General features: G+C 38.4%; 1 protein-coding gene across 4 annotated transcripts in view; it reads left to right on the forward strand.

The window, feature by feature from the left end:
- Window positions 1-979: 979 nt before the first annotated feature.
- UBN2 (ubinuclein 2) overlaps window positions 980-21,565 on the forward strand; it is a 90,383-nt gene continuing 69,797 nt past the window's right edge. For 3 of the 4 annotated variants that reach the window (XM_025291613.3, XM_006078767.4, XM_025291612.3), the window contains exons 1-2: window positions 1,915-2,647; window positions 7,755-7,847. In XM_025291613.3, coding sequence (XP_025147398.1) covers window positions 2,177-2,647; window positions 7,755-7,847 — 564 coding nt within the window. In that variant the 5' untranslated portion in view covers window positions 1,915-2,176. Of the gene's footprint in view, window positions 1,463-1,914; window positions 2,648-7,754; window positions 7,848-21,565 lie in introns of those variants that run through there. The other variant, XM_044946940.2, reaches the window with a different exon arrangement.

Genomic DNA, 21,565 nt, shown 5'->3' on the forward strand with positions numbered 1-21,565 from the left:
GATCTTCCCAAGACATTCTAGTCTTAAACCTGTCATCCTCAGAGAGGATTAACATAAAAAGAACTAACATGACACTGAACTGTCTTTAAATCTACCTAGTCATGTTAATTCTGTTTGTCTCTGCTATTATCAATTAAGATTTTCCTATTTAACTCCACAAAGCAGCTGTTTTAAGCTTATTGCTAAATTCATTCTGGGGAAGACAGGGATTTGGGGACAATCCTGCTGCTCTGCCTCTAGGACAGAACATTAAGGGAAAGGCATTAAATTAAGGATCAGATTGACCTGCTCTTTCTCTATAAGTACACTTCTCCATAAGTGTAAGACTACCACACCCTGGACAGAACATTAATCCTCAACCTGGGATTTGAGAGTCTGTAAATTTATCAAAATTGCTGTGAAGATGTTTTAGATAGTAATTATCCATTAAAAAGGTATGAGTAGCTTGATCTCACGGATATTTTATAGATAACAAAGAATGCCTGCGCTCACAGCTGCTATGTGGGCTTCATTTGTGGCTCAGCTGGTAAAGAATCAACCTGCAATGCAGAAGAGCTGGGTTAGATCTCTGGGTTGAGAAGGTCCGCTGGAAAAGGGACTGGCTACCCACGCCAGAATTCTGGCCTGGAGAATTCCATGGACTGTATGGTCCATGGGGTCGCAAAGTGTTGGACACGACTGAGGGACTTTCACTTCACAGCGTTACAGTTAGATAACATGAGTATCTGACACATTTTAGGTAATCTAGTATTTTAGACAAAGATATTTTGACTTTGAATGAGAATTGACTTTGACCTCTTCCCAGCTTGTTCAAATGACCCCAAAACTAGGATTCTCATATTAGCAGTTGAGAGCTGGGAGGGAACATCAGAACGATCGATTCCAACACCATCTTTATACAATATGAAAGTATTAATAATATGAAGGCAAAAAACCCAGAACCTACTCAGAACTCGTCTACAGCATCACACTGACTCAAAGTCATCCATAGGTGTTAACACTGTTAACCTGGTTAATGGAATTAACAGAAGGCGTGGAGGGCAAGCTCTTAGATTTGTTTTCCATTAAATGTATTATTAATCAAATGGACCTTAACCCTCATTCTTTTAAAGGTGAATTTCAATTAGTTTATGACAGGTGTGCCTGTGAGTCGTTTCCAACTAAGGCTCCTCTCCTACCAGAAACGGGTCATGTAGCATTCCACTTTCAAGAGAGTTTCATAAAATACCAACACACTCTGTTGAGAAGGGTTTTTTGTAAATTAAACAGCTTAGACTTTATGAATGAGTCCAGAAGTGTTCATTGGCTGGTTCAATTTCCCAACTGCAAAACGTTACTGGGCATTTTATGACCCTGTGACACAATCGCGGCGCAGTCCGACCAAAAAAAAACCAGAGGAGTTGGTTTAGGAAAGGGAGGCCTGTGGGAGTCAACGTCGCACTTTCCGCAAGGAAGCTGCAGGGTGAGTCAGGTTGGAGTTAGCCATTTCCTTTCTTCCCCTGACATTTCGGGCTGCCGGGGCGCTGGGCGGGCAGACACCGAGGCTGGTGTTTGCGGCCTTCTACTCTTTTCCCGCATCGGCCTTGACTAACCAGCTGACAACCCCAACTCCCTAGAAGCGACAGAGAGAGAGAGACGACCTGGCGCCATAGCTAGGTCGGTCCCAGGCACACATCTCCACGCTCGCCACTGAGCGCCCCTCAGGTTTCCAGGTGCGAACAGGAAGCTTCTCGCGAACCCCCAGACCCCTCCCCTTTAGAAAGGGCGCAGACAGCGTCTCTGTTTCCATGGAAACCGGTCCTGCCATGATGTCACTTCCGCTGACCTGTCTGGACTCCAGACTGTTGGGAGGAAAAGAGGAAAACTGAGCCACAGCCACGACGGTGGATGCGAGCGTCTCCTGTCTGCGCATGCGCCCGCTCAGCGGCCTGCTTCTATTTATGTGGGGGATCCAACATGGCGCCTGCGGCGACCCTGGCGATGGCGGTGGAGCCCGTCAGAACATAGTGGCGGGGAAGGGGGCACAGTCCGCACTCACGGTGGCGTCGGCGGAGACGGCTGAGGGTGGTGGAGGGAAGAAAAGCTACAGAGAGCAAAAGGAAGGGCAGGCAGGCAAACAACTCGGCGTAGAACCGAGCGCCGGCTCGAGCGAAGGCAGAGGGCCAGAACAGTGGGGATGGCGGAGCCACGCAGAGTAGCGTTTATTAGCCTGTCACCGGTGAGGCGGCGCGAGGCCGAGTTCCCAGGGACCGAACGCGAGCCCGAGTATCCTCGCGAGCCTCCCCGGCTGGAACCGCAGCCGTACCGCGAGCCGGCCCGGACGGAGCCGCCGGCCCCGCGGGAGGTTGCCCCCAGGTCGGACGCGCAGCCCCCGCCGCGGGAGAAGCCGCTCCCTCAGCGCGAGGTCAGCCGCGCCGAGCCGCCCATGTCGCTGCAGCGCGAGCCCCCGCGGCCCGAGCCGCCGCCACCGCCGCTCCCGCAGTTGCACTTGCAGCCGCCCCCGCCGCGGGAGTCGACTTCCCGGGCCGAGCCGCAGCCGAGGCCGCCGAGGGAGACGGTGCGCCTGGAGCTGGTGCTCAAAGATCCCACCGACGAGAGCTGCGTGGAGTTCAGTTACCCGGAGCTGTTGCTGTGTGGAGAACAACGGGTACAGAAGATCCCTCCCTCATCCCCCAGACCCCGGGAGCCTCGAGACCCGTCCGCCTCCCCGCAGTGGTTTGCACCTTCCGACGCCCACCTTGCGCGTCACGGGTCTCCTCAGAGGGTGGTTGGAAGGGGCAGGGGCCGAGCGGGTGTGCTTTCCTCTGCTCCCCTGGGTTGGCCGAGGCTCCTACCCGCTCCACCGACCATCCTCCCCTACCCCCCGCATCCTGCTCTCGCTCCCGCTCCAAACGCTGTTCGGATCTGGCTTTCCCTTGCACCTTTCGAAACCTCAGGTTTCCTCTCTGCCTTCTACAAAAAAACCTGGGGGCCCTGCAAGTTGCGTTGTTGGGTTTTGCTTGAGGACCTCCAGCAGTCGTTTCAGTAGAAAGGAAGGGAAAACCTGGGGGACACGCCCCCCAGTTTGAAGCAGAGACATTGTGTAACCCCTCCAGGATCATCTTCACCTTCGTCGCTGTTTGTTGTGGGCGCTGAGATGTGCTTCTGAGCGTGGGGTATTTTTCTTAATTGAAGGGGATTTAAAAGTAATATAAACATTTTCAGACTAAGGATTCCACTTTTAGGAATGAAGGATACCTGGGCTAGTTATCTGGTTCCTTATTTTTCTCTTTCGTGTTGATATTGGTAAACCTTTTAAGCTTTGTTTTCTCTAGTGTTCATGCAGCAATTGAATGGGAGGGTGTCTCTCGTTTTATTTGGTGCTTACCATCATATTCTTATTTGAGTGTACATATCAGTTTATTGGTTCTAGTTGAAGGATATTGCACTTGGCCATTGTGATTTTTGGATGATGAAAATAATGTTAGCTTTGAATTTCTAAAAACTTTATTAAAAATACCTAGGTATGCCTTTGGTGGAACTGGTGAACAATGGAGATAGGAGAGGGGCTTGTTGGTAGCTGTAATTTTTATTGTTGGTTGGTGATCTTCAGAAGTAAGCTAGAAAGGGAAATGACGGAGTAAGAGTAATAAGAACAATTTCCTCTGTTGTTTAGAGACTATTCTGTTTATTAGGTTTTGCTTTAGCATTCTTCTAATGGACCCCAGAAGTCAATTGTTTTATTTTCATCCTTGATTATCTTTATAGTTGAAATGAATAACTTAGTTTAAAAATACCATATTAAACAGTGTCATTAGATTTTGTTTGTTGTAAAGCCAGCCAATCTTTTGATCATTATTTACAAATACTATTGTGTGATCAAATCATTACTGAATGTTTGCAACCAAAATGAATTGTTAAGGATAGAGATCATTTTGGTCATTTCCACACAACATTTTGCCTTTAGACTCACTTTAGTGCCCCTGTTATTCATAAAGTGATGGCATATTTTTCCTCCAAAGAATTTTGAGAATATTGGACTGAAGCATTTTTCCAAAAAATTGTGCTATATTTGATCTTCTAATCTAAAGAAGGCTTGCAGTTGTACTCCTTAATCTACTTCATAAATTATGGGTTATTATATTAGGGAAAAAATACATAATAATGACTAACATTTACTGATTTCTCACTGTGTGCTAAACACAGTTCTTATTGTGGCTTGTAGAATTTAAGTCCAGCAGAACTGCATGAGAAAAAACCTTCATCCCCATTTTACAAAGAGGTGGCTGGTTCCCAGAGTGCTCATATATCATCTTATTAGTACTTTTTTCCATATGCTAGTACCAATTCTTAATAAAAACAGAGTTCTTACAATTAACTCATATAGTATAAATTTAGAAAGTCCTGCCCAATTGAACTGAAATAAGAATTATAGTAGAAATACAAAGACCTTTGTTATGATCTTTATGCTATAATATTCATGGGATGATAGACTAATAATAGATATGTATCTTTTAATTATGAAGTTGATTTTGACACCCTACCCTATTGATTTGATAATATCAGAACTAATACTTTCATGTACTAGGAGAAAGGTGGATAATTCATTTAATTTTTCTTTTACACTATCAATTTGTGGTGTATGAGTCTAGTTATCTTGTACATTCAGCCATATAACATTTGACATATTCCACTTAACCAAAATATCCATTGTTTATACATACAGTGTGCCTTTGCAACAAATATTTGCCAGATTTTCCTATGATTATTCCCAGTGAACATATTTATTACATGAGGAAGTATAGAAAACACCTTTCTAAATGAAGTTGTCACATTTCCATGAAAGGAAATCCTGGGAAAAGAAACCAGGAAAAGGCAAAATGTAAGCAATAGAATTAATCTGCAAAATGGAGATTACCAGCTTTGGTTTTTCTTCCCCTCAGGAGGAGTCCAGTTTATTTTCAGTGATGATGGAATATTTTCAAAATAGTTTTTAAATTTTGTGGTGATTTAGTGGCTAAGTCGTGTCCGACTATTTCGACTACAAGGACTGTAGCCTGCCAGGCTCCTCTGTCCATGGGATTCTCCAGGCAAGAATACTGGAGTGGGTTGCCATTTCCTTCTTCATGGGATCTTCCTGACCCAGGAATAGAACCCAGGTCTCTTGCATTGCAGGAAATTCTTTACCTACTGAGCTATGAGGGAAGCCCTCATTTTGCCTTATTGTAATTGAACAACATACTATGTAGCAGGTTAAGAGTAGCAAGGGAAGAAAAAGAGATCTTGTAAAATTAAAAGAAGAAAACTTTCTGCAATATTGAGATAGCTGTCTATTACCCAGTAAGACTTTACTTGATAGATATGTAAGTATAAAAAACCTGTTACATGTGAGTACAATCTGTACTGGGGTGAATTTAAACCATCTTTCATAAATATACAACAGTAAAACCCCTATTAACTAAATACAGTCAGGAATTTTTCTAAACTTACTTATTTATAAGGGAAAACATAATCAAATGAGCAGGTGTTGGCAAAATATGGAAAACAAAACCCGCTCTAGTTGTCAGAACACAGATTAGCTAAACCCTTAACCTTGTCTGCAGAGTATTGATCCTGGTTGAGGTGGAGGCATTGTAATCATCTCTATCCTGAAAGAGTAATTTGTTCACCTTTTCTGGCTCAGGGCAATTGATACACAAGAAATTCTTTTTTAACTCTTAGTAAACCAGAAAATCACTTAACCAGAAAACATCTTCCCTTAAACATGATTAATTGAGCATTTCGTATAAAAAATGATTACAGTGGTAATGTGATAATACTGTTACCAGAGCATTCTTTGGTATTCCATTATTTGTCATACTGCATATTTTGGATAACATATATGAAAGCTCTTCTGAAAATGATGTTAATTAGTTAACGTCAAAGGAAAGAATTGTTGCATCAATTTTGCCTATGGGTTGATCGGTTATTTTGGTATTTACTAATTATTAGGTCTTTTCACCCAAAAAATGTAAAGCTTAGAGCCTTAATTTTGAAAGTGAGTCAGTTTCCTTAAATTTACTTTTATAGATTATCAAGAGTAAATAAGTGATTCAATTTTGCTGCCTATATAAAAATCCACATATAAAATATTTGATAATGGTTTATAAGGTGATTCTTATTTAAAATATCTATCCATGTGTTTATATTTGCTCATATAGAAGTGGGTCAGATCAGTAGTGAGATGTAGTATTTGGACTCCATCGTGATATGAGGAACAGTTTATAATGGCAAGGCACAGTGGTTGTTTACTGTCCTTAACTCTAATCTCATGTTAAGGCTGTCCCCTGCACATGCCTGGTGCTTCTTGTTTCATCACCTTTCTGCTTGCTTGCTTGCTTTTTTTGTTTCTGTCGTTTATGTTTTGTTTCTTTCCTTTCTTGTTTCATCACCTTGCTGCTGCTTTGTTTCCTTCAGGTCATATTTATATTTTCCTTTGATAACTCCTGTTGGGATAAAGGACTGTACATGTTATTTAATAGATAATTTTCAAAATTGATTTAAAAGTTCCTTTAAGCTTTAAAATGTATCCTTTCATTCTAATGCCTCCTAAATATGATGAATTGTTTTGTATTTATTCTGTCCATATTTTTTGATTAATCATGTCTCAGCCTTTATAGCCAGGATGAAATATCTTGGTTTCAAAGTTGGCGAAACGTCATCCCTTCTACATTTTTTCTTGACCTTCAGGGCAAATCTGTGTCTAATATTTCAGCTGTAATGTACTCTCATTTTAAGTACTGCTTGAAGATGGTACGTCAGTTAAAGCATCTAGCCTTTTTTTCCATGAACTTTCTAGTCAGTTGTTCATAATTAGATAATGTGTAGCTACTTGTTTTGTTTTTTTTTGTATATTGAAATGTATCTATATATATATGAAGTGTGTCTGTGAAATAGTAAGCTTGAGTAAGAGATGTGATGTGTCTTTTTGTTTATTTTGATCAGTAGGTGGTAAATGCAGGATCCTAGCTGTATGTTTTAAACTGTGCTTTATAGTAGATTTTAACTCTACCTGCTAAAAGGAAGCCTTGATAATGTAAGCTGTAGCTATCTAATTTTTCTGCCTTGTTTAGAAGTCATATGAATTTCTTGAATGGATATTCATTGACAGGATGTAGATGATACAGAGCTTATCTGTGCTTGGCCTCAGCAAAAAGCTGTAGCAGCTACAGATACTCCAATGCTAACTCAGGGCAGATGATTAAATGATGATTGTAATAAATTTTTAGAAGCAAAAGATTTTCTGACCAAATTGGTTAATCTTTGGGTTTTTTTTTTTTTGGTTAATCTTTGTTGGGAAGTTATAGGTGTTTTTTGTTGTTGTTGTTTTTTAACCTAATTTTCTTGGGTTTCTTTGGCCTTTTTATTTTGGATAGGGTAACCATAGATCATTTTGTGACTGAAGACAATTTGAATTGTTGAGTTTTTAACTGTTGAAAAACTTTAAAATGTGTAAGAGTCCATTAAAACTGCAAATATTTTTGCTATAAACCAACATTTCTTTCTAATTAGTTTTTTTTGAATTTTTGAATTTTTTTAAAAATTAAAATGGATTTTTCAAATGAAGTGTAGTTGATTTACAGTGTTAGTTTCTTTTTTAGTTACTTTTTAATGCTTCTAATTTATTTGTTAATATTTGGAAAAATTGACTCATTTACTAAATTTTAAAGATATAGTCAACTCTAATTGAAGTAATACTAATACTTCTATTTCTTTTACCATTCACTTTGAATCAGAAAAAGCCTGTTTACACAGAAGACCCGTTCAATGATGATCATCAAGAGAGGCAAGAAGTGGAAATGTTGGCTAAGAAGTTTGAAATGAAATATGTGAGTATAATAAACTTCACTCAGGTAATTTTATCCTATTGGCCAATTTTTTTTCCCCCTGTGACTGGTTGGGAGGTCTTATGACATCCATTGCTCACATTATCTTGTTCTGATAAATTGAACCCAGATGAATGGTGAGATGATCAAATAAAGATTCTGATAGGTTTGTGGTGGCTATAGTAGTAACTGGCATTTCTTGTACTCCTTCTGGAGTTTCGGCAGTTTGCTTATCATTACCTACAATCCTTGTAACAACACTGCAAGGTAAGTGACATTGACCACATTTACAGATGAGGAAAGAGGTCTGAGCTTAAGGTTAAATAACTGATCTAAGGTCACATGTACTGATGGCAGAAATGAGACTGCATTTCCAGGTCTGTTTAGCTTAATCCTTTGCTCTTTCCACTGCCATTGAGAACACTGCTTTAATTCCTTTGGTGTAGTAGTTCTTAAGCCTTCCTGCCTCTTAAGTGTTTAAGAGATTTTGAATGTGTGTCCTTCTAGGCCACTGACAGGATCAGTCAGAAGCAGCATGAAATTTCTTATAAGAGCCTTGTCTACCTTAAAAATCCATGTGCATTTTATAAACTGTGCTACAATGGATTAGTGCTTGTTTTAATATAAAAATAAATTTGAATTTCTTGATTGTGAAGTTGCTTACTATTATTCTCAGTTTTTCTGGTGTAGTTGACTTGGTTGGAAAATCCCTCCCATACCCTTTCCATGTTTATTCTATGGCTTTAACTACCCCTGTCTCGTTGCTCAGACCTGACCCAAGAGAAGCAAGACCTTACCTCTCTTGTGGTTCCCCTGAGAGCACTGGCAAGTATCTCACAGAGACAGGACATCAGCTCACACTAGCCCCGACATTCGTGTTATCTTCAGAGCAGTTAGGGTGGCTGCAGTAGTAACTGTCATTTCTTGGTGATCTTGGTGAGCACTTGTGAGGAAACAGTTTGAGGGGAGGAAAAGAGATGAGAATGTTTTGAAATGTGGGTCAGGTTCTAGGTCATACTTTGCCAGCTGCTAATTGTATTCATTGGTGAGTTTATTTAACCTCTTTGTGCCAAAGTTTTCTTCCCTGTAAATTTGAGAAGTTCAGATTTTTCACACCCTTCTCTGGCTCTGTATTCTGTGGCTGTATAATATCCTGAGGGGTGAACTGATGGAAAGAATAGCCAAAGTTGTTAACACTGATTTGTAGTGTTAATTATAATGCAGTGTTCTCAGATTATAAATCCTGAAATAGCTGTTTATAATTTTTATACAAATTAATAAATACTTTGGTTAAATTTAGTGTTTTAACCAGCTAATACATTTTACATGGTTCAAATTCAAAAGTATGGAATGAAAAATCTTCCTTTTATTCTGTTGCCCACCCACCTAATCTCATTTCCAAGAGGCAAATAGTGTTCTTGAGTGTCCTTCCCAAAGATATTTTATGTGTATCTTTCTGTATACATTATTCCTTCCCCTACCGCCACCCTTTTACACATATAGCAGAATACATGATTCTGCTCTTTGCTTTTTTCATTTCCTACATCATGGAGATTTTTTTTCATATCCAGGCAAAGGGAGCTTTTTCTCTTTTTCAAAGCTACATGGTATTCCATTGTATGGAAATATCACAGTTTATTTAACTAGTCCCCACATAATTGCAAAATTGTTTCCAAAAATTTGCTTTTCTAATAGTGCTACAGTAAATTATTTAGTAGCGTGGCATTTCATACTTCAAGTTTATCTGTAGAACAAATTCCTAGAAGGGGATTTTTTAGGTCAAAACATTTATGCATATATATTTTGGGTATATACTGTATTATCAAATTAGGAGTTTCAGTTATTACTTTCTACTCCCTCCAACACTCTTACTAAAATGTTTTTTTCCCCCATGGTTTATAAAACCAAGGGTTACAATTGCCTTTTGAAAATGGAAGATTCCCAGCATATCCTATAAGGAAGGAACCTCACAGTTTGCATTAAATCTTATTGGAGGTCTTTCTTGGCATAGAAAAACCAATCTCCAAAAGAAGTTGGTTGATGTGTAAAATTGTTTTATGTGATTAGGATATACTCAAGCACTGTCATTTTGCAAGGATAAAATGTTACTCTTGTTATCATTGAATTTAATGGACTATATTTCTTCTCTAGTTTTTTATTTTGACTGCTGACTCTTTTATTTCATTCTAAGTAGAGATTTAAAATATTCTGCCTCATCAAGGTTTTATGTACATAAATCTAAAAGCATGCCATGAATATCATAACAGTGAATGTTATGTATGCATATTATTACAAGTTATTTGGAACCTTTTAAGAAAATCTCAGACTCTTAAGTGACCTGTGAGAAGATATCTTGTCCGCTCTAGGCTCCAGGCTTCATAAAAGATCACTCTTAAACAGCAGAGATTTTCATTGGTGTTTAAAGACAGTATATGTAGATGTCTATATGTATGTTTATACATATATGACAATTATTTATATAAGCACCATATGTGTACTTATATTTTAACTAAAAGAAAATCTTTTAGATATTTGCAAAATGTTAACCCACCAAAGTTCAATTACTTTTTGTGCATATGACAAAAAAATGACTTAGTTTTTTGAGGTTTATAAAACACAAATCAAACTTGTATCCCTAGCTACCTTTTCTTCTTACTTTTTCCCCCCTTTGTAATATAACTTAGATGTCCTTGTCATTATTTCTGAAAATCACTTAAGGTTATTTCTGACCTTTTGTTTCTTGGAACAAGAGATGGAGATAATTTGTTAAATTCTGTATATAAATAATAAAATATTTGAGTATTTATGTTGGACATACAAAGAATCATGTTATTTGCCGCCTCCTGGAGAAACTTTAAAAATAATTGGGAAGACAAAACATATATGACACACCAATGCAGTGTCTGTGGAAATGAATGACTCTCCTTTGGGGACCTAAAATTGAGTAGAAGAGCCAGTCTCATTCTTGAAATTGGGACGAATTTTGGAGACTTGAATGGATCCTTTGAACTTCCTTTCCACCCTTTGTAGACTTACACTGGATGAGAGGCGGCAGCAACAGCGGGTTGTAGTGGAAAGAACCCAGGGTTATGATTTAATGAAGCTGCGTTCTAATCTTCTCTTTGCCGTAACTAGCTGGGTTACCTTAGTGAAACCTCTTGGCTTCTTTGTGCTTTAGTATGTGTGAGGTGAAAGTAAGGTCTGCTTAGTCAACTTTATAACAAAGTTTTGTCAGCATAAGATGAAAAATAGATTGTTAATGTTTAAAATGTTTAAAGTGCTATCTAAATGTGAAATGCTGTTTAGTCACTTAAACATATCATTCTTTTCTCTGAAAAATAATTTATTTCAGGAAATAGCAAGTAACAGATTAATTTTGCAAAAAAAGACATTAAAACACCAATATTTTTCTCTCTTTTAGGCAGATATATTAACCTGGCCTCCTGATTACCCAGAGGGCTAGACCTATGCAGAGAATTACTTCATTGGATAAAACAGAAATTAAAGCTTATCATTCTTGTGGAGAGTTGCTTTATTCTGTACTTGTCATAAATTCTTTGTATATAAACATCTGTGTGGTTTTAACCTCTTAATTGACAACCCCACTGATTTTGATCTTCTCCTTTAGGCATTTTGTTCCATGTAGCCTTTATCTTTGGTCTTCCAATCACTTGTTACATATTCTTCTTAACTGTTGTGTCTTCTTACAGACCACAACAGATTATTTGGAGCCCTTTAAGAAAAATTATTGGCCAACAGTGACTTGGGAGAAGATATCTTTTCCAAGCCTAGGCGCTCACAAAAAAGAGTACGGTTAAACAACAAATGGGGATATTACTGCCCTATAGTTTATACTGTCCTGTAGTTATTTTAGTGTTTGAAATTCAGGAGTAGCAAATTCAGATGTCCTCAGTTGTGCACTGATCAATCAGTGAAGCAAGTCTGATGGACACTGAAAGTGGGGGATTCTTCCGAACAGAAGACAGACAGCACATGTCCTGTCTGAAGGGGACACTGCTGCTCGGTTCCAGCCTTTGTTAACTTTGCAGGAATTTGGCCTTAGGGTTGCCAAATCTTTCCATTTCTCAAAAGAATGCTGAAATATGCATTTTACTCTATTATTCTTACTTTTAAATGTTGGCTTCTAACTAAAACACCTCCTGGGCTGGCCAAAATATATCTGAGGGCCATATTTGGCTCTCAAGCTTTTGTTTGAGACCTTTGTATACTTGGTTCACCTTTTTGTTTTTCCTAATACATTTAACTTGTCAGTTCATCTACTTTTTACATTCTGCCCTTTCTCTTCTGTGAGCAGGGTGGCTGGTGGTACACGTGGGGGCCTATACCATTTCTACTGTGATGGAGCATGCATTTGGATGAAGATTCAGAGAACCGGGCAAGCTAAACTCAGTTGGGGATTTCCAGATAAGGAGAAAAATAGGATGCATTGAGATGTGGCTGGGTCCAGGAGAGATGTTAGTGATAAATTCTGTGATTTGTTGGAAAGCCTGTGAGGCCAGTTTGTGGGCTTTTTGTAGGCTTTAGTATATATAGCTGTTACTTATGCTGGAGAGGAGTTATGTGAAGTGGGAGCAGGTGACCACCTAAGGGAGAAAGGAAGACTGCCTGTGGAGTATAGGATGCACTTTATCCTGCTGCCATTGCTTGTGGATAGAAGGACTAAGACAGCTTTGGTAGTTGAAAAGCAGTGATAACAGAAATTATGGGGCATATAGAACCCTGTATTGAAGGATTGGTTTGTGTTTTTCCCCCCTTCTGTCCTATTTTTATTGTCTTTCGTATTTCCTGTTACATTACTTGTCAAATAATGTGACAGTGTGTCAGTTCAGTTCAGTTGCTCAATCATGTCCAACTGTTTGCAACTCTCACATCCATACATGACTACTGGAAAAACCATAGCCTTAATTAGATGGACCTTTGTCAGCAAAGTAATGTCTCTGCTTTTTAATATGCTGTCTAGGTTGGTCATAACTTTTCTTCCAAGAAGCAAGCATCCTCTAGTTTCATGGCTGCAGTCACCATCTGCAGTGATTTTGGAGCCCAAGAAAATAGTCTGTCACTGTTCCCATTGTTTGCCCATCTATTTGCCATGAAGTGATGGGACCAGATGCCATGATCTTAGTTTTCTGAATGTTGAGTTTTAAGCAGCTTCTTCACTCTCCTCTTTCACTTTCATCAAGAGGCTCTTCAGTTCCTCTTCGTTTTATGCCATAAGGGTGGTGTCATCTGCATATCTCAGGTTATTGATTTCTCCAGGCAGTCTTGATTCCAGCTTGTGCTTCATCCATCCTGCCATTTTGCATGATGTACTCAGCATATAAGTTAAATAAGCAGGGTGATAATATACAGCCTTGACATACTGCTTTCCTAATTTGGAACCAGTCTGTTGTTCCATGTCCAGTTCTAACTGTTGCTTCCTCACCTGCATGCAAGTTTCTCAGGAGGCAGGTCAGGTGCTCTGGTAGTCCCATCTCTTGAAGAATTTTCCACAGTATGTATTTCCTCAGTATGTGATGGTATGCATTCAGTATCAGTTGCTAAATTATTTTTTGGAAAAAGGGCAATATAGGTATTCAGCACTTACTTCTACCTAGAATATATCAAAACGGTTGTTGTACACTCATAATAAATAGTTAAGTCCAAGTTTTAACATTTGACATTTGTCTTGTTGGTTATTGTAGGCAGGAAGTAGAATACACTTTAAAGAGACCACCATAACTCTGCTCATTCCCAGACTTAAGGCTCCACATGTTGAGGCTAAATATGTATAGTACTTCCCAGTTCAGTTTTTAGATATTTCTAGGTTGTGTATGTTTTTCTGAGGCCATGTATACTCTAGATTAGAGCATGTAAAGAAGTTTGGTTTGATGGGTGTAGACTTGTTCGCTAAGCCTGTGAGGCCATAGGATGACATGTGGTGGTTGGAAGATTTGTTTTAGTGATTTTTCTCACTCTCTTACCCCAGCATCTTGAAAGATCATGCTGTTCTAGAACTGGATATAAATTCAATAATCTAAAGGGAAGTGCTTAACCCAATATCTGATACCTTGCAGTTAAAACTGTTTGAATCTCAATGACTCTCGAGAAAACAGGAAGACGTGTATTCTGCCAGGCATTTATTAGCCTTTATAAAGTCACATCGTGACTTTAAAATCTGCTTATTATATACCACAAAGATTTTGAATCCCACCTCTGATGCTTTGATTTTGGACTTTCTGAACCCTTAAGTGGCTTCATATTTATTTTAAAAGAGAGGATAGGGGTAGATTTGATGGTGTAAAAGTTATGAGCAGTCTTATAAGTAAGGCATTTGATGAAGTTGAGTTAACACTTTTTAATAAAAAAGTATATAAAAAGTCATTCTTTTGGTATGGCTTTTAAAACTGATTTTGTTCAATTATGTTTTAAAGAATGGCAGTGTCTTGGCATAACTAATTTTCAATGAAATTGGCTTCTTCATAGTATATACTAAACTGAGTTGAAAGGAAATATATTTTTGTACTTAAAATAATTATAAATTGTTTGAAAAGTGTCCTCAAATGTGAGAGTGATGTAAGTGGATATCAGAAAGCATTTATGTGCCCTGTCTGGGAATTTTAAGGATTCTGTCTGCTCTTCATATTATTAGATCATCATCCACACTTGCTGAGGCATTTGAGCTTCCTTGAGAACTTCCTGGGAAAGGCACTGGCACCCCACTCCAGTACTCTTGCCTGGAAAATCCCATGGACGGAGAAGTCTAGTAGGCTGCAGTCCATGGGATTGCTAAGAGTTGTGTCACTTTCCCTTTTCCCTTTCATGCATTGGAGAAGGAAATGGCAACCCACTCCAGTGTTCTTGCCTGGAGAATCCCAGGGACGGGGGAGCCTGGTGGGCTGCCGTCTGTGGGGTTGCACAGAGTCGGACACGACTGAAGCGACTTAGCAGCAGCAGCAGAGAACTTCCTGGGCTGGTTTTCCTCTATTTGTTTTGGCCTTATACTAAATCTTGTCCCTAAGGATCAACTTGGTAAAGCAGTTTGGGCCAGCTTGTTAATACTACCACAAAATGAATTCTACTTACAAAGCACATGTATATTTAAGTTCTGTTGACCAGTAATAGTGTGGTACTGCAAATACAATAAAAATGTAAAATAATAGCCTTTTAAAGCAGTCTGATGGGTGTGGTTTTTCAAAGGGCAAGAGAGAATTCTCCCCTCAAATAATAGTTTCTTTATTGCAGTTAACAATTCTAATTGCTTGCCATGACATGCCCTTTTAAGTCCTTGGCCTCTTTAAGCTAAATAAATTCTCTTCATCTTCTTTAAATCCCATAGGAACAGTTGAGAATCAGCAGTTTTAGGGTATTTGGGAGGAAGGTTCTGTATCCATAAGTGGTGATTATAGAAATCTGAGTATACTGTTTCTTTGTTGTTAAGTCAGCTCTTGACTGACTTTCCATTGACTTAAATCTCTACCCTTTTCTGTTGGTAGGTTAAGGAAATTAGTAAAGGTGGAAGATAAGGTTGTGATAGGGCTGCAGCAACTATCTGTATGACCAGCAGATATTTTCTTCTCGTTTATCAAACTGGAGTCTTGGCAGTGTCATGCTTCTGTCTTCCGTAGGTGATCAATGAAAGTTGGTTATTAGTTTAGGGTTATTATAACTTGGAGGCAATAGGTGGTCCTGTAAGTTTGTTTTCCATTTTGGTGTTCCAGTATAATTAGACTTCATTGGCTTGAAACACTGATTATCAGGTTAAGCATGTACTAATGACTCGCTAAGCCATTTTTTTCTGAGTCATGGTATGTGAACTAGTGCCCTCTAGGAATAGATTTAAAGGGATTTCTTCATCTTAGATGTAGCAAAATTCAAAGGCTTTTAAAATTTGGAAAATAAAATTTGCATTGCTTTAAGATGCATTTACTGTGTAAACTATAATATCAATAACTGCAGGAGGCCAGACAATTGATCAGGTAAGGGTTTGATGCTACTGAGAAGTATTTTTGCTAAAGATACTGGACAAGAGAACAGCTCAAAATAGGCCTAGTAGGAAAGACATGATAATAGAGTCCTTTGCCAATCTGTCTTGAGTTTCTTTAGGTGAATTTAATATTTGTAGATTAAAAAAAAAAGAAATTTCACTGGTGGCCTAGAGGTCAGGATTCCAGACTTTCTTTGCTGTAGTTCTGGATTCAGTCTCTGGTTGGGGAACTGAGATCCTGCCAGCCAAAGTCTCCCTTCACTGCTACTTCCAGTTATATCCCTTCCACACTGGTAATAACCATGGTTATCCACTGGTTATAATTCTTTGAGCTTTATATATATAAAGCTATATATATAGCTATAGATGTATATTGTTGTGTTTTTCTTAAATGAAATCCTTCTGTTTGTATGATAGTTGAATAAACAACTTGTTATTTTTAATGTTGTCTCCGTGATTACCAGTTAGGTTGAGCACTTCCAGATACTTAGTGAATATCAGTATTAGTTTTTCTGTGAATAGCCTGAACTATACATAACATTTGGTAAATTGTTCTTGTTACCTTCTATATTATTGAATAGTCCTCTACCACATTGTTTTAAAATGGCTGTTAATATTGAATAGATTTGTCATAGTATATATAATTTATACCTTTATCATTGTTATGGTGCTATAATTGATATGAGCTTGGGAAAATCCTTATACTTCTAAGATCCTATTTCTAGAGGCATTTTAGTTTGATTAATACTCTTAGGTAAAGAATTAGCCATTTTGGTTGCTATCATTGACAAGTGTCACATTTCCTTATTTAACCATTTTACTGAATATAATAGGGATTCAGAGCTATCATTTCCATTGGTAATTACTGGTATCTTTGACTAGACTTAAATGTTCCTAAATCTCTACTTATGTGTAAGTTACTAGACTTATGCATAAGTCTCATTGTGCTCATTAAAATAGAACCTATTTGTTTTTCAAGTTTTCCCTAGATAAATCTTTTATAGGCAACTAATTGTGCTTAGACAAAAAAATACATTAGGAGAGCAGAAAAAGATCATTGTGATTTTGAGTGGAAAACATCTAGGAGAAATGGGCTAAGCTGTAAAGGGTGGGAGTGTTCAGAGAGGAGTAAGAGATTATTCCAAATAAGGGGAAAGCATGAGGAAAGATAAGCCAGCATGTTTGGGAGGAGAGTGGGTATATAAACTGAATGGATTATAGTGCTCAAGTGAAAAAAAAGTTGGAAAGGTAGTTTTGAGTTAGCATGTAGAAGGCATTTAATTAATGCCATAGTAAGAGTTTTGGATTTATTTTGTAATAGGATGCTTCTGAAGTATTTTGAGCAAGGAAATGATACAAAATTATATTTTAGAAATGTTAGATGATATTAGGCAGGATGAATGGAGGATTAATATGAGGAAATAATATGACAAACCTAGGCAGCATATTAAAAAGCAGAGACATGACTTTGCCGACAAAAGCTATGGTTTTTCCAGTAGTCATGTATGGATGTGAGAGTTGAACCATAAACAAAGCTGAGCGCTGAAGAATTGATGCTTTTGAACTGTGTTGGAGAAGACTCTTGAGAGTCCCTTGGACTGTAAGGAGATCAAACCAGTCAATCCTAAAGGAAATCAGTTCTGAATATTCCATTGGAAGGACTGATGCTGAAGCTGAAGCTCCAATACTTTGGCCTTCTGATGCGAAGAACTGACTCATTGGAAAAGACCCTGATGCTGGTAAAGATAGAAGGGAGGAAGAGAAGGGGACAACAGAGGATGAGATGGTTGGATGACATCACTGACTCAATGGACATGAGTTTGAGCTAGCCCCTGGAGTTGGTGATGGACAGGGAAGCCTGGCATGCTGCAGTCCACGGGCTTACAAAGTAACTGAACTGAACTGAATGGGGAAATAAAATGTTTGATGAACTGCACTAACACTTACTGTAATGTGAACCTCATCAATGGGAACTGTGAGACAAGCACTGATTCTGTATATATGACTAGCTTCCCAAAGCCCCTGTCAGTATGTCAATGAGCAGAATCCTTATTTCTCTGAAGGGCTGATAAAACAGGCTTTGAGATGGAACTTCCACTATTATACAGGAAGTATCAGTGGTTTAGTAAGTGTTGTATTAGTAGTCAGTCGCTCAGTCATGTCTGACCCTTTACAACTCCATGCACTGTAGCCTGCCAGACTCTGTGGAATTCTCAGGCAAGCATACTGGAGTGGGTTGCTATTCCCTTCTCCAGGGGATCTTCCTCACCCAGGGATTGAACCTGGGTCTCCCTCATCACAGGCAGATTCTTTACCATCTGAACTACCAGGAAGTAGTTAGGGTTAGGGTTAGGGTTAGGGTTAGGGTTAGTAGTTCAGATGAGGAAGGAGATGCTAGTTAAGGTTTTCATTACATTTAAGTGAAAACAATGGCCAGGATTATAAGCAATGGCAGTTAGAATGGAGAGGAAACTGTAGATGTGAATAATTATATCAACAAAGGTTTGTGGGGAGAAAGAGTTAAAGTAGAAGTATTAATGAAGAGTTTTTAAAAATTGTTATTGGAGTATAATTTAGATACAGTTCATTCATTTAAATATACAGTTTGGTGACTTTTGATAAATGTATGCTGTCCTATAACCACTACAACAATGATGATATAGAACAGTTTCAACATCCCAGAAAGTTCACTTCTACCTCTCTACAGATAACCCTCTCCCCTCCAGCCCTGGCCCCTGGCAACCTCTGATTTATTTTGTGTTACTATAGATTTTTGGGTTTTGTTTTTTCTTTTCTAGTGTTTCCTATAAATGTCCTCTTACAGTTTTTTATATATGGTGTCTTTAACGTGGTATAATGCTTCTGAAGTGCATCCAAGTGTTGCATGTTATCAGTAGTTATTTTTATTGGTGCAAAGCATGTGGATGTAACACTGGGTGATGGGTGATGGGCACTGGGTGGTTTCCAGTTTGTGGCTGCTAAAAGTAAAGCTGCTCTAACATTGGAACATAAGTGTGTGTGTGAACATATGTCTTCATTTCTCTTGAGGAAATAGTAAGAGAGGAATTGTTAGGTCATATGATAAGTGTGTGTTTAACTTGATAAGAAACTGTCAAACTTTTCCAAAGTGGGTGTATCATTTTGCACCAGCCACGAGGGTTTGAATTGTTCCACATCCTTGTTAATAATAAACATCCCAGTGTCATCAAATTGTGTAATTTTAGTTAATAATGAAACTTTAAGGCAGAAAAATAGAAGAATAAAATGGAAACATCTAGTGGGGAAGCTAATTTGGAGATGATTGACGGTAGGAACACTGGTGTTTTTTATTGAGTTTTATGTGTCTCTGAGTGGAAAAATGACCCAGAGGTTCTATAACTTCTCTTACAGAACTTTTAAAAAAAACTTTATTTTTAATTGGAGGATAATTGCTTTACAATACTGTATTAGTGTCTGCTATACATCAATATGAATGAGCCATAGGTATACATATGCCCCCTCCTTTTCTTACAGAACTTTTAATAGAATAATACTTTAGAGTCAGATGGTCATGAGTTTGAAAATTGACTCTATTACTTTCTCTATGATCTTAGACAAGTTATTTATCTTCTCCAAGCTTTAGTTTTTCCCATTTGTTAAATGTGAAATAATACACAGTTGTACTTAGTATAGGTGCTGATGTGGCCAGAGTGATTTTGTTAAAGCACTGATCTTTCTAGGTCATTTCCCAGTTCCACGTGAACTGGTTACTTCCCAAGTGAACTGGGCTTCCACAAGTGATTACTTTCTCTGATCCTTGTCTGGGCATAAATATCTCAGGAAAGCCTTGGTTTTGTCTTCTGTTAAGAAAAAAACCCAGTATTACTTATATTTTCCTATTTACCATTTATTTAATCTTTCTCTTCTCCACAATACTATAAAATCCATGAAGGCTGGCATTTGATAGGTGCTCAGTTAATTTGTTCAGATTATTTTCAGGTTCTTTCAGGACAAAGACTTCATACTTAAACCTAAGGTCCTTCTGACATCTAACATTGGTTTTAAAAAATATATATATATACTCACTTTTTAAGAGAAATTTTATTTATTTTTGGCTGTGCTGGGTCTTTGTTGCTTCATAGGCTTTTCTCTAGTTGTGGTGAGCAGGGGCTACTCTCTAGTTGCGGTGCGCGGGCTTCTCATTGTGGTGACTTCTCTTGTTGCAGAGCAAACTGTGGTTCTAGAGCACAGGCTTAGTGGTTCTGGGACCCAGGCTTAGTTGCTCCACGGCATGTGGGAATCTTCCTGGATCAGGGATCAAACTTGTGTCTCCTGCATTGGCAGGTGCATTCTTTACGACTGAGCCACCAGGGAAGCCCTGTTTTCTTCTTTTTTTTTAATTATTTTTTCTTAAATAATTAAGGTATAGTTTATTTGTAATGTTGTATTAGTTTCTGCTGTACAGTAAAGTGAATCAGTTATACATGTATTCACATTTTTTTAGATTCTGTTCCAATGTAGGTCATTATAGAGTATTTAGTAGAGTTCCCTGTCATATTCAGTAGGTTTTTATTAGTTATCTATTTTATACATAATAGTGTGTGTATGTCAATCCCAGTCTCCCAATTTATCCCTCCCCCCTCAGCCTTTCCCCTTTGGGTAACCATAGTTTGTTTTCTGTATCTGTGACTTTATTTCTCTTTTGTAAATAGGTTCATTTATACCATTTCTTTAGATTACACATATAAGTGATAACATATAGTATTTGTCTTTCTATGTCTGACTTCACTCAGTATGGTGATCTCTAGATCCATCCATGTTGCTGCAGATGGCATTATTTTGTTCTTTTTTAATGGCTGAGTAATATTCCATTGTGTATATGTATAACTGTTTCATGTCTTGGCTATTGTAAACAGTGGTGAAATGAATATCTGGGTACATGTACCTTTTCAAATTATGGTTTTCTCTGGGTATATGCCTAGAAGGGAGATTGCTAGATCATATGCTAGCTCCATTTTTAGTTTTTTTGAAGAACCTTCATACTCTTCTCCATATTGCTTCTACCAGTTTATATTCTCATAAACAGAGTAGGAGGGTTCACTTTTCTCCACACGCTTTCCAGCATTTTCTATTTGTAGATATTTTGATGATGGCCCTTCTAACCAGTGTGAGGTGATACCTCATTGTAGTTTTGATTTGCATGCCTCTGAAAGTGGAGAGTGAAAAAGTTGGCTTAAAGCTCAACATTCAGAAAACGAAGATCATGGCATCTGGTCCCACCACTTCATGGGAAATAGATGGGGAAACAGTGGAAACAGTGTCAGACTTTATTTTTCTGGGCTCCAAAATCACTACAGATGGTGACTGCAGCCATGAAATTAAAAGACTCTTACTCCTTGGAAGGAAAGTTATGACCAACCTAGATAGCATATTCAAAAGCAGAGACATTACTTTGCCAACAAAGGTCCGTCTAGTCAAGGCTATGGTTTTTCCTGTGGTCATGTATGGATGTGAGAGTTGGACTGTGAAGAAGGCTGAGTGCCGAAGAATTGATGCTTTTGAACTGTGGTGTTGGAGAAGACTCTTGAGAGTCCCTTGGACTGCAAGGAGATCCAACCAGTCCATTCTGAAGGAGATCAGCCCTGGGATTTCTTTGGAAGGAATGATGCTAAAGCTGAAACTCCAGTACTTTGGCCACCTCATGTGAAGAGTTGACTCATTGGAAAAGACTCTGATGCTGGGAGGGATTGGGGGCAGG

Source organism: Bubalus bubalis, chromosome 8 (assembly GCF_019923935.1).
Source record: "Bubalus bubalis isolate 160015118507 breed Murrah chromosome 8, NDDB_SH_1, whole genome shotgun sequence".
NCBI classification, from domain to species: domain Eukaryota; kingdom Metazoa; phylum Chordata; class Mammalia; order Artiodactyla; family Bovidae; genus Bubalus; species Bubalus bubalis.